General features: G+C 34.1%; 1 protein-coding gene across 1 annotated transcript; it reads right to left on the reverse strand.

Moving 5' to 3' along the window:
- On the reverse strand, positions 1-14,048 carry LOC149807942 (uncharacterized). The gene is made up of 3 exons (XM_089972212.1): positions 13,467-14,048; positions 6,655-7,667; positions 1-1,619 (listed from the first exon to the last, which is right to left on the reverse strand). The coding sequence occupies exons 1-3, from the start codon at positions 13,903-13,905 to the stop codon at positions 1,425-1,427; spliced, it is 1,647 nt and encodes a 548-aa protein (XP_089828338.1). The 5' UTR covers positions 13,906-14,048; the 3' UTR covers positions 1-1,424.
- Positions 14,049-14,199: the final 151 nt, after the last annotated feature.

The following is a 14,199-nucleotide window of genomic DNA, read 5'->3' on the forward strand; positions in this document are numbered from 1 at the left end:
CAATTTTCTGCATTTTATTCTTGCTGAGATTCTGCATCTTTAAATTCTTGTACATGAAAAAATAGTACCTGATGCAAATTGAAACAGTATTTAACAATCTGACAGCAAATAACATCTGAAGCAAGCATACATTTTAATTAATAACAATTAAAAAAGCAACTGTTTTTCTAATCAATAGAGAATTTGTCATAAACAATTTTTTTTCAAAGTTCCTGGAGTGTTACATAGTTCGCTTAGCTAGTCATTAGTTAAAGCGCCATGAATTTGTATGTGCTTGTTTAGAATGTTTCCACTTAAAAGTGTGGTGATTGGCCATTCACCATTGATTCAGCATAGTATTTGGCAGTAACTGAATGTTTCTCTGAAGAAAGTGTTACTTGATGCAGATACTGTGCTATATGTAGAAGAGTTGCTAAAAACTGAGATTTTCCGTTGTTGATTTGCAATCATTTTGCTGTAGTTATTAAGTGATTGGATATTTATGTGACCATATATCTGCATTATTTGATTTGGAAAATTGCTGTTGTTGAATAACATTCTGTCATTTGGAAGACAGGCATTTGTCGACATTTTTATAAAAGAGAAAGATGAGTTTAGTTACTCATAGGCTGAAATTAAACTAGGTTTTTATTGTGGGTTGGTTGCCAGTAACAGATTTGGACCTTCAGCACTCTATCTCTTTACAAAAACTCTTAATTTCATTTATACTGGATATTTCAATTATCTGACTTGGAAAAGTATACAAATTTTATTTAGACTCAGAATTACATCACATGATAACTAACATAGCTCATTTGAGCTATTTTACAGTGCAAAAATGCTTTGGTTGGGTAAACTTAAGTCATTTTTTGAGAGAATGGTTTATGTCCATATTTGTTTCTGTGAACCGAAGCGAGTTTATTTACTAATATAAGTTAACATATATAGAGTGGATTCCATGTTACAGGTATGCCATCCACACATTCCCCAACACCTGACCAATACCCTTCCTTTTACTTCTTTTTGTTTTCGTTTTGGGCCTTTACGCCATTTTTTATTGAATGACATGCTAAACAACGTGTAATAAGCCCCAGTGGGATAAATTGGCCATATTGCGGCAGATTTTATCATTTTTTCCCCACTAATTCCCTTTGGGCAACTGATTAAAAAAAATGGCTGCCAAAATGGTGATCGTAATGGTGAAAACAAAAGATTTCATAAAGCAGGTTTAGGAAAATTCACACTATTGCAGCCAATCAGTAAAGACAATACTGCAAGAATTTCATGACTTACTTGGACCAATGAGTCTCACACAAAGTGATATGTTAACATATCAGATCAAAAATATTAAACTGCACACACACAATATGTAAAAGTGTAATGACTATGTGTTATTTATAAAAGATACAGCCTCATATCAGTGTCTATATGTACTTTTTTTAAAACTACATAAACAATTTCCTGAATACTTCTCCATCATCACTTTTACGTACTTCACCAGTTTCTTTCTTTGCCCCTTCCTTCTTCTTTTGTGAGTCACCCCTAGTCTGGCCGTCAGACTCGGTTGCAATTTTGCTTACCAACTTTAAGCTAGTTGCATAGCTGAGACATAAACCCACTGGCTTTAAGGTTTTTATTGTCTGAAATTGGAAAATAGAAAGATTTTTCATTCGCCATAAAAAAAAATCAAATTAAAACCAACTGACTCCAGTATAGAGTACATTGAATTCATCTACAGTTAATAGGATTTAGTTTAAGGTTTGTAAATGTTTGCTTATACATAAATTCATAAATTGGGGAAGAGGATCACATTTTCAAGAAGGATCATAATTTGTTCAAGTTTTACAATTTTGATTTTAAATTTTTTTATACAAAATTCACAATTATACACCAGGCATTTTTGTTAAAAAATAGTAAATTCAAAGTAACAAATTGCAATATGGAACTTACATTAATTCTACTTACAACTATGGCCCATTTATTTTAATAATATCCTTTCACTATAAAACCTTCCATTATAACACAGTTCCAGTTTTAAGCGAGGAATGGTCATAGATTCCAATTCATTAATTGGTATGTATAATGTGTCCAATTATACGGTGGTTTCCCTACAATACTGGTATGCATGTGTCTAATTATACAGTGGTTTCACTACAAAATTGGTATGTATAATGTATCTTATTATATGGTGGTTTCACTATGAAACTTGTATGTATAACATCTCTAATTATACAGTGGTTTCACTACAAAATTGGTATGTATAATGTGTCTAACTATAGAGTGGTTTCACTAAAAAACTGGTATGTATAACATGTCTAATTATACAGTGGTTTCACTAAAAAATTGGTATGTATAATGTGTCTAACTATAGAGTGGTTTCACTACAAAATTGGTATGTATAATGTGTCTAATTATACAGTGGTTTCACTAAAAAATTGGTATGTATAATGTGTCTAACTATAGAGTGGTTTCACTAAAAAACTGGTTATAACATGTCTAATTATACAGTGGTTTCACTACAAAATTGGTATGTATAATGTGTCTAACTATACAGTGGTTTCACTACAGAATTGGTAGGTATGTGTCTAATTATACAGTGGTTTCACTACAAAATTTGTATGTATAATGTGTCTAACTATACAGTGGTTTCACTACAAAATTGGTATATATTGTGACTCATGGACAATGTTTTGAGGGAATAATATATCACGTATGTCAACCATCTTTGATTTCGTGTGGTATTCTAGATCGGCACAATGTATTATGTGTTGCTCTTTAGTATTTAAAAACAATGTACATTGTTCTACTGCACTCTCACCTCAATGTTTATTGATCTAATACCGTAAAGGTGAATTCTAGGCACTAACACTGTAGAAGTGAATTGTTAGCACTAACACCTTAAAACCACTTGTAATCTAATGTGGTCATATTTTGGATTTAAAATTCAGTTTTATCACATGGTTCAGTTAAACAGAACACGAAGCTCACATGGAGGCAAGTATTTAATAGAGGTCACATTAAATGGCAAAGTATTCCTACATACAGATGTCCCAGGTGGCCATACAGTCTAAAGCATCTGTCTTTGCGGATCACTGACATCTTGCCTGTCTGCATGGGTGTGAGTCTCGATATATGGGTATGTGAAAAAGCTGCCAGTAGCTTCTTGTGGGTCAGTGGATCTTTCCAGGATTTTCGGGGTTCTTCCTCCAACAAATATACTTGCCTCCTTGTATAGCCTATCATGTACTGAAAAATGGTCTTAAAACCATAAACCGTCTCTTTAATACAGCCACTGTTAGGCAGAGTACATCGTGATATGATCTTTTCCATCTCTGTGTCCATCCTTCTGTGGTTTATAAACAATAACAGACTTGACTTCCACACTGTATTGCTTGACCAAACTTTATGGCTGACTTGCACTTACAGAAGGAAGAATGCTATCAATAATGGGATCATAGGGTTAAAGGTCAAGAATAATTTGACTGAAGTAAGACACCTGGTTTCTGGTTTCTACAAAATTATGTTTGTTCCTGAAATTATACCTTCTTCAAACCTTGTTGATGAGCTGTAATTGGATTAAGAAACCTAATAGTTTTGGGGTCAAAAGGTCAAAGTCACTTTGACTCAAAGAAGATGAATGTTTTTGGCATAAGTCGTGACCTTGAGCAGACTTTATGGATGGTTTAAACAGTTAGCAAAGACAAAATCTATTGATTCTGGTTAACTCTGGGAACAAGCGGACTGGGTCACTGTAATGTAATGTGGAAGGAATAATTTATTTCAAGACTTGTGGTAAGAAATATAGACATTTTGATTTTGGGGTCAAAAGACATAGATCACTGTGTCAAAAAAAAAAAAAAATCGGTTTCAACATAGTAAATTTTGATCCAGGCCACATGCCTGTACGTTGACCAATCTCTGAATGGACTACACTGGGGCCAATACATAAACCTTTAAATCTGGGGTCAAATGGACAAGAGTAACATCACTTTCACAGAAAGAAGAAAAAAATGTTTTTGTAAAACAAGTTCACTTACATGTACATAACAAACTTTGAGGACAGCTTGCTGTTATGGAAAGGGTGTGTCAAAGGTACAAATACTGAATTGGATGGCTTGCTGTTATGGAAAGGGTGTGTCAAAGGTACAAATACTGAATTGGATGGCTTGCTGTTATGGAAAGGGTGTGTCAAAGGTACAAATACTGAATTGGATGGCTTGAAGGTCTAGTTCACAATGACTCAATAAAAATAAAATGGCTTCTTGATCAATGCTGACCTGAATCAGCCACAACCTAATAAATGCACATCGGAGGCTTTCTGTGAAATGGGCCTCAATGCAACACCTTCAAAAGGTCTCTGGAACATGTGCAGCAGGTCAGTGATCATGCTTTAAAGTACAGTGGTATAGTTCTTCTAAGGATGCACACATATAAACTTTCATGAAAGTACACACACGTGTACATGAACAGGACACAATGGAACCAACAATACTTAATACCAAGGACAATAACAAACAATGCTGTCAGTATAGCACACTCTCCCATGTAGTTGTATGGATATGCAAGCTGTGGCAGGATGGCTGTAAAAGTATGTAATAAAAAAAATCTGTTTAATACAGCAGACGAATCCCAAATATAATATATTGTCTTCTTTTACTTTATATAATGTCCCCTTGACCCAATTTAATGCTGAAAAAACCTGGTTCTAGCAGGGATGATAGTTCTGTGCGACATATCATCTCATTTGCAAACCACTCAGTGATGTACGTTACATATTAGCTTCAAAACTTTCAATACCAAATGTTAGTAAAATTGATGGTACAGCTGCTGAAATGATGATATCAACATGTATGTTTCCTAACTAATAATGAAGCAAGACAAAATTATTTCTAAAGGGATATTAACTTCAAAATCGGAGAACAGGCAACCAAATCAAGCAATATATGTAGAATTCTCTGGAACTGATCCTCATACAAAGGAAAAATAGGAACATGTCCTTACGGCTCAGGTGCCCATCCCAGTATAGTGCAAATGAAGAAATATAGGTTCAATATGCAACTTGTACAAAGTTCTATGTAAAACTGTGGTCATAACTTGAAACAAAGTTCAATGCAAAAGTGGGGCCATAACTTGGTCCATCTTTGATGGAGTGAAAAAAGGTTGCAGTGAAACTGGACATAATCAATCTTTTCTTTTTCATTGGTTAACCTTACCATATTTGATTTAATTCCATGAAGTCCATCACAAGTAACCCAGTAGAAACCAAATGTATTGTGTAAGGAAAAATTTACATGTCCAATGGGATCCATAGTTCAATTCTGATATCAAAATAAGAGGTAGAAGATGGAACTCATCCAAGTTTTGCATAACATAAAACATCATACCGAAATGCATTTCAATCCATCCTTTAAAAGTTATAAAGTGGAAATTAAATTTGTGACTTAAGAACATATAGACAAACAACAGATAAATATTGGTAACAATATACGGCACAGAGATAAACACTTAACAGTATGCAGAGCAGAGATAAAAACATCAGTAACAGTATACGGAACAGAGATAAACATCTGTAACAGTATATGGAACAGAGATAAACATCAGTAACAGTTTACTGCATGGATAAATATCAGTAACAGTATACAGTACAGAGATAAACATTAGTAACAGCATGCGGCACAGAGATAAACATCGGTAACAGTATATGGCAGAGATAAACATCAGTAACAGTATACGGCACAGAGATAAACAGCAGTAACAGTATACGGCACAGATAAACATCAGTAACAATATATGACACAGAGATAAACATCAGTAACAGTATAAGGCACAGATAAACATCAGTAACAGTATATGGCACAGAGATAAACATCAGTAACAGTATACGGCACAGATAAACATCAGTAACAATATACGGCACAGATAAACATCGGTAACAGTATACGGCACAGAGATAAACATAAGTAACTGTATAAGCTAAAGAAATAAACATCCGTAACAGTATACGGCAGAGAGATAAACATCCATAACAGTATACAGCACAGATAAACATCAGTAACAGTATATGGCACGGAGATCATAACTGGTAACAGTATATAGCACAGATAACCATCAGTAATAATATAGGGCAAAGATAAACATTGGTAACAGTAAGTGGCACAGATAAACATTGACAAGAGTACACAGCACATATAAACATTGGTAACGGTATATGGCACAGAGATAAACATTGGTAACAGTATACGGCACAGAGATAAACATTGTCAACAGTATATGGCACAGAGATAAACATTGTTAACAGTACAGTGTATATGGCACAGAGACAAAGATTTTTAAAAGTATACGGCATAGAGGTAAACATTTTTAACAGTATATGGCACAGAGATAAACATTGGTAACAGTATACGGCACAGAGATAAACATTGTTAACAGTATATGGTACAGAGATAAACATTTTTAAAAGTATACGCCACAGAGGTAAACATTTTTAACAGTATATAGTACAGAGATAAACATTGTTAACAGTATACGGCACAGAGATAAACATTTTTAAAAGTATATGCCACAGAGATAAACATTTTTAAAAGTATATGGCACAGAGATAAACATTGATAACAGTATATAGCACACAAAAAACAGGACTGATTCAAACTTCACACAAATGTTTAAAAGCTTCACCTTTTTCGTGCTTGATTTTCCCAAAAAGTACAAGGACATCATCCTCTGCACACGATTCAGTTCGCGGTTTCTTGTTTGTGCTAAAATTCCATAAACAAGTCCCAGTCTGGGCACAATCCTCTGCCAAGTTTGTGTTTCACATGATTCTTCTCCAACTTTACCATATGGCAAAACCATAGCCAGAAGAAAATTGTATAGAGAAGGAAACATTTGCTTCATTTCACTCACAAGATTGTTCCACTGAAATGATTTAAAATCATCAAGAGATTTTTTCATCAGTTCACTTATAAATCCATTCTTTCTGTGACACAGAAGTCTGTCTATTGTTGTTTCAATCTCTTTAGCTAAATGCTGGAGAATTTTTGTTTTTAGTTTGCTAATCCGCAGTACTTCTTCTGCTATGAGGTCACACCATTTAGTTTGGCACATCTTCAAAAGACGCACTGTGTCGCTTTCTGAGAGACGACACTCGTCTTCTTGGAGAACCTGGGTCAAAATACTTGTTTTCTGTTGCTGTGGCTGGATAGTAGTTTTTGACATTTTCGGTTCTAAAACAAGGTCACGTGCTTGTAGTGCATGTACATTTAAAATTAAATTTGTCGGCTTTGGCATCACAGTTTCCTCATCATGAACTGTTGGATATGTTTCTGTTATATGTAATAAATTACACTTTGGCAGCCAGGCTTCATTTTCCTTTGCAGAACTGCTTTCAGGGACACCCTCTTTCCTTGTCACATTTGAATGTTTCTGGCTATCAGCAATGCTGCTGTCCCCCATCTTTCCTGTGTTAAGATCAGATAAATTAGTGACAACTGCGTACTGGTTGACACATGTTGCATTTTCATTCTTATCTTCAAAGGCAGGAACTTTCAGGTGTCCATCACTTGGTTGATAGACCTCCTTGATGCAATAACTGTGCTCAATAGATGTGATATTTTCCTCCATGAGTGGGGTTGCTGTTGGAGAGGACTCACTTATTGGCTGAATTGGAATCAACATATTTTCTCTTTTCTCTGTAAGTTCAGAAAACTTCAAATTAAATAATTTTTATAATATCTGCAAGGGCTAATACATCTTATACCTGGTGCCCAAGGGCTACCAGAATGCTAGGTCTTGGTTACTATTATGTTTAATTCTTGGAATCCATTGGACTACTTCCAGGCTATGTGATATTATGACTTTCTATATCCTGTTTTGAAAACCATTACTATACTATTATTAAACATGGAAGTATAATTATGTGTTCAACCATCCCGGGTTTTGAGTGTCAACCCTATCCCTTTGCCCCTGTCCCACCCCCCCCCCCCAGGGAATTGTTTTTACAACAAAATAAAAAAAGTTCTTAAATTGATTTGTTTTTCTAATTGAGCTCGTTTTGTCCAGTACTTGAGGTGCTTAGTATGTTATATATGCTAATCATTATAATAAATATGATATTTAAATTTTTTAAATTTTTTTATAAATTTCCCAAAAACTGATTTCTGCATGTGAGCCAGTTTAACCCTGTACTTGAAGTGCTTAGTATCATTATATATATATTTTTTCAAGATACCTACCTAACCCATTTTTAAAACCAGTGCAATAGGAAGCAAATTTTTGGGGGCCTTATAGACGTTAATCTTAACATAGGTCTGGGAAGATTACACAAATGAAACATCCCCCCATTCATGCCATTCTTGTGAAAATGGAATCTCAAGCACCTGCATGGCTGACGAGCTTATAACAAGCATCAGTAGAGAAGCCAATCCCCATGGCACCATGAGACATTTAGATCTGTGCACTGCAAGAGAAGATCATACAGAAGCCTTGGCCATTGAAGAAACAGAATCCTACCCTAACAGAGAAAGTTAATGGATGAGAACTACTACTTGAATGAGTTACCTATACAGTAACAATTTAGAGATAATGAACTACTTGTTAAAAGTCACAAGTATAATGTAGCATTATTTTAATACAACTACTGCTGTTGTTACTACTACTACTACTATCCTAAATTAGGAATCTGCAAGGTTATTGCAGAGTCCACACTGGACTCAAATGTTTGTGCAAAGTGCCAGAATAGGGTGATATAAGAAGTGACAACAGAGTTATCAAAGTTCAGAATGCCTACAACAGTTGTTTAAGGTATGTGAGAAAGCTTGCTGGTAGCTTCTCATAGGTCGATGGTTCTTTCCGGGGTTTTCATGGGTTCTTCCTCCACCATTTATACTGGCCACCATGTATAGCCTATCTTGTGCTGATGTTGTTGTTGTTGTGGGGTTTAACGCCATTTTTCAGCACGATAGGCTATACATGGCGGCCAGTATTAATGGTGGAGGAAGAACCCGGAAAACCCCGGAAAGAACCACCGACCCACGAGAAGCTACTGGCAGGCTTTCTCACATGCCCACATTGGCTGAATCTTAGACTCGAACCGCCGTGGACAGAGGTGAGATGGCAGTGATCCGTAACGAAGAGCGCTTTAGACCACTCGGCCACTCGGGGCCCCCTATCTTGTGCTGAAAAATGGCATTAAACCTACAACAACAACAGCTGTTTAAAATTAAAAATTCAAGTCAAGTAACAAATTAAAAAATCCTCCATAACATTGAAGATTATATTAAAAAATGTCTTAGTTTCATTTGACAAATTTGCTATGAAACATTGTATCACAAAAGACTAACCTAAAAACATTATTATTGAAAACTGGTGACAAATACTGAGGAACAAGTCCTTTCTTCCTACTATTACAAGATGAAATACAAAATAAACTTGTGACTTTTAACAAGTAGTCCATTGTCTCTAAATTGTTACTGTAGTGTCTTCAATGAATACATCCATCCATCTGTACACTAACATATGATATAGTGAAGATGCAGCAGTCAAACCAAAATACAATTTTCTATTCATAATGTTAATATCCTGCATTTTTATGTCTTTTTGTGATCTTAGATATCAAACTGGCAAAAGGAAAAAAGCATGAATCCTCTGTAATCACTGACATTCATTAGAAACGAATTGATTACTTGATGGGTATCACAACTACAAAAAGTGATACATTATTTTATAGGTTTTTATTTCTTCTTTCTATGTTGGATGGAAACAAACTATTAACGGCACATTTATTGCTGTAATTCTAAATTTGTTGCAACTTTTCAATGGTCACAAAAATCAATTTATTTTTTATTGTGATGAATTTTGATGTTAAAAAGTTGGCACATGTGCTATATTTTTGTTTTAACAGTGTATGATATTTTCATGAATGAATTCTAACAATAGCTATTTATATTTTTATTATAACATGTGGAGCAGGAGAAATATCACATTTTCATTTTAAAAATTTGTTTAAAATAGCAAGTTAGAAGAATATCTACAAAATGGCTTAAAACACAAGTTAACAATTTAAAGTTATGAGGTTCTAACAGTTCACTTTTCACTGACCTGGAAGGGTTTCAAGGTAACTCACAATGTTTACCTTTTGCAGTTGAACTCAACACCTTAACTTCAACTTCCAATTGCTCATTTACTTCTGTAATTTGGCAAAATGTGTATTGTTTAAAGTAATTTTGAAAAGCATAACTCCAAACGTCAACATCAAGAGTTTGGAATAACAACAGCATTAAATTTTTTTAAAGTTTCACCAGGTAAAGAAAAAACTATCTTCTCTAAATAAATGAGTTGATAAATAAATTAATTAAGTTCCAGTTGATGTATGATCCTGTAAATCCATTCATGTAATCATGCTTGTCAAACGAATATGTCCTGTCTAATGGGTAACTTATTGCTATTATTTTGCTTAGCATATTATCTACTGGGCAGATATTAAACATTTAAATTGTAATGGCACATTAGTTATAATTTCATCTTCATTTGATGAGAAAATTATCTTCTCTGAATAAATTTGTGGGATAAAACTAACGTTTGAAGTTGATATTTTACAAAAGTATATGTAAGGGGTTTGCAACCTATGGCATGTATGCCACAAGATAGCACAGCAATAGGGTTTGTGTGGCACACGAATGGCAGCCAAAAAGCTCGATTCTCAGTGTTACTCTCTTACTGGTGGCAAGTGCTCGTTCATTTTGTAATTATTTCCAGAAAAATAGTGGCACACTAAGTAAAATAGGTTGCCAACCCCTGGTATACATGTTTATAGCATTCTGATGCCAAAGTACCATCACAACAGACCTGGGGTCTTAAACATGTGACCCACCAAGCTGTATCCTATGGCCCACAAAATGACTGATGTCACAAGATATCATGAGAGAAAACAAAGGTAGTGCGGACCTTGAGTCATTGAAAATGTCCTCATGTGACTCTCATGGTGGTTTGAGTTTGAGACCCCTGCAACAGACTGATACAATGGGGCATTTTGTTGTCACTGTTCTATGACAATGCAATGCTAAGATTTAGTTTGAACAACTAAAATCAATTCAGAATGATCATGTTAACTTTCCTGCAAGGGTAAAATATGTGGATGCCAACTGGACAAATAAAAACGCAGAATCTGCCAATAATATCTTGAAAACTGGAATGAACTGGAAGCCAATAGATATATCAGATCTTGCAGTCATACTACAATTAAATGTCAGTTTGCAATACAAGATGCCAAAAGATCACTGACTGGAATAGGCAATTACAAGATCGTAGAGTTTTCTGCACTAGTGAATGTTAACTGAAATTTGGCGCAGAAAAGATCACAAAAACAGAAAATGAACAAGGAGCATAGTTCCAAATATTTGTCAAAGGGTTATTATAAAAAAACCAGTAAATTCAACAAATGATAAAATCACTACAACTTAAGAAGGGAAGAAACTTCATCAGAGAAAGAGGATGAGACGAGTAAAGAAGACAACAAAATGAAAATGACATTGTCAGTAGTTCGTAACTTGGTTCCACAGTATAAATTATAATGTACTGTCCATTATGTAGAACACTGCCATTCAAATAATCAATCAATGACAATAAGAAAACAATTTCTTTTACATTACCTTATTTCCTCAAAATAATGAAAATAGCTATTTTAAATCATAAATTAGAAAAACTGAAACAATAATACCTAAATAGAGAAAAAAAATGGATTTGCTACCATGATATACTTGCTCTTTTCAAGTGGTTTTCCATCATCAAAGGCACATCCTTGATTTTAGTGTTTGATGACAGTTATAGTACATACTGATTAAGAAATATTCCACAAAAGATATTTAATACATACAATTCAAATCCAAATCCAAACTAACTAATGCCATATTTTCCTCAAGCGTATGGCCATGGAGTGAGTGCTAGCTGTTCATGCAACAGCTGCTGTTCACATGTCTGTGTTCTTTACCATACCAATAGCAAAAAACCCATGACAGCCATTTCTGAAAGGGCAATGTAACAACTTGATTACTACAAAATAAATCCAACAGAAAACTATACAGTATGAAAAAATTATTTTAAAATTAAATATGCCTTTAAATATGATAATTTATTGAAAAACTTGAATAAAGAGAAGTAACCAAACTGCATTTATTTCTTAGATATTTTTGTCATCATTACTTATAAGTGTTTTACTGCAGTTTAATATACAATTTAAAGAAATGAAATGTATTACACATGCAAATATTAATAATACTGAAACATTATAAACAATACATTTCTACACCTTGGTCTAATGTTCATATTCCAATCTTGCATTATGTGATCCGTATTTCTGGGGCCATGAACCAATGATGAACTCAAGAAAAGCAGGCAAATTTTGACATGCTTGAAAAAAACAACAGCACCAGATGAATTTTCAGAGTTTATAAACTTTTCTCAAAGAACAATAAATTAAGTAGAGGAACATTTTCTATGGTGATTTTAATAGTTTCTTGCAATATTATAATAGAAGAGTTAAAATTCCTATCAAGGGCACAATCTATGGCAGATAAAGGATACTGTACTGCACCCAGTCTGATCAAAGACCCCATGACTAAAGCATCAAATGAATACCTCAAAACACCCTCAGCAACCCATGATGTATATTTACAATTAAATAAAATCAAACAGACAAACAAGCTGTGATCCGATTTTGTTGACAAAATTAGAAGAATTCTGCATTGTTTAATTATCTGGTAAGATTGGCAGTTTTTTCCATGGACAGTAATCGATAATGGCAAAAAATCTCCTGCTCTTGATACAGGCAAGGTAAGAGATAGGAGAAATGTAAATAAATAATGCTTTTTAAAAACTATCATCAAAATAAGATTAATCTTCATGTCAGATAAATATAGGATAACTTCATGAAATATGCAAGTTACGCAGCATTCTCCTGGTGGTAGATAATGACAAGTATTCTAGAAAATAAAAACTGACCAAATTCTAAGTAAACCACTTTTAACTTTTATATGACAAAGAATGGTACACTTAAATCTCATATATATATATATATATATATATATATATATATAGTAAAATATAAAGAAAAAAAAACAAGAAACATATATAAAAATGGGCCATGGAAAGAGCGCCTTCTCATGGTGTGGCCTGGATACATATGGATAAATTAAAAAAAAAAACTTTGCAGCACCTTTGGCATTCATTTATCTAAATAATATAGAATGCCCTTATTCAGTACTCAAAATCCGATTCACGAACGATAACTCTTTCACCACTGTGCACGATGAGGTAATCAGCTTAAAAAACATTTCTTGGATTTTTAATTTTCAATTTTGGAGTATTTAAGATTAATAATTTCCGTTAAAATGATAAAAGAATCTCAACTGTAAAACATAATCTGAAGTGTCTTGGCTTTTTTTTTTTTTAATAAATATAAAAAATGTCGGGGGGTGCACAATCGCTCCACTCACCATTTTTAGGTGCATCTGTCAGAACTGGTGTCATTTGCAAGTCAAGGTCAATGTATGACGACACTGGGCATGAATTTTGAGGAAAATTAAAAATACACTGCTTTTTAGGGGGTGATGTTAATGGACTCCTTTGGCTCCTATCATTTGGATTGGATATCAAAACAACAGTCTCCATCAAAGTCGACTGATGCTTCCTTTTGTTTGAATGCCTTAATGCAGTTTGCTGACATTTTTCGTAAAATTTCATGTTTTTAACATGAAGGTTCTTTACTGTGTCACAACAGTTTCTACATAAAAAACCACTGTCCACATTTACACCACCATACTTAAAAAGTAAGTCATGCAAATCTTTGCCACAAACACGACTCGACTCAACTCGTCTAGCACTTTTTGGTATACGCCCACAAGACAGACAATATCTTTCAACTTTCTCAGCCATGCTAATTAAGCAGATCTAGATCTTTAAATTATTTTCAAATTCTATTTCAAGCTGACCACTGGTGTCAGAACTGATAACTATCGTATCGCAACATTGCAGCTTTCCATTTGGACGCATTTTATACACGACAATGGCTGACGAAGACTATACGATGATAGAAGTTTATCAATATTACCAGTCTATTAATCGGTAGAAGACCAGTCAAATACAGGTGGCATTTATTTGTGGAAGAGAGATGTATCATTTGCAAAATATCTGAATTTTTTAGTTTTAAAACTGACTTTGTTACAACCA

The sequence above is a fragment of the Sinohyriopsis cumingii genome, chromosome 1, assembly GCF_028554795.1.
Source record: "Sinohyriopsis cumingii isolate HCF-2022 chromosome 1, ASM2855479v2, whole genome shotgun sequence".
Classification (NCBI taxonomy): domain Eukaryota; kingdom Metazoa; phylum Mollusca; class Bivalvia; order Unionida; family Unionidae; genus Sinohyriopsis; species Sinohyriopsis cumingii.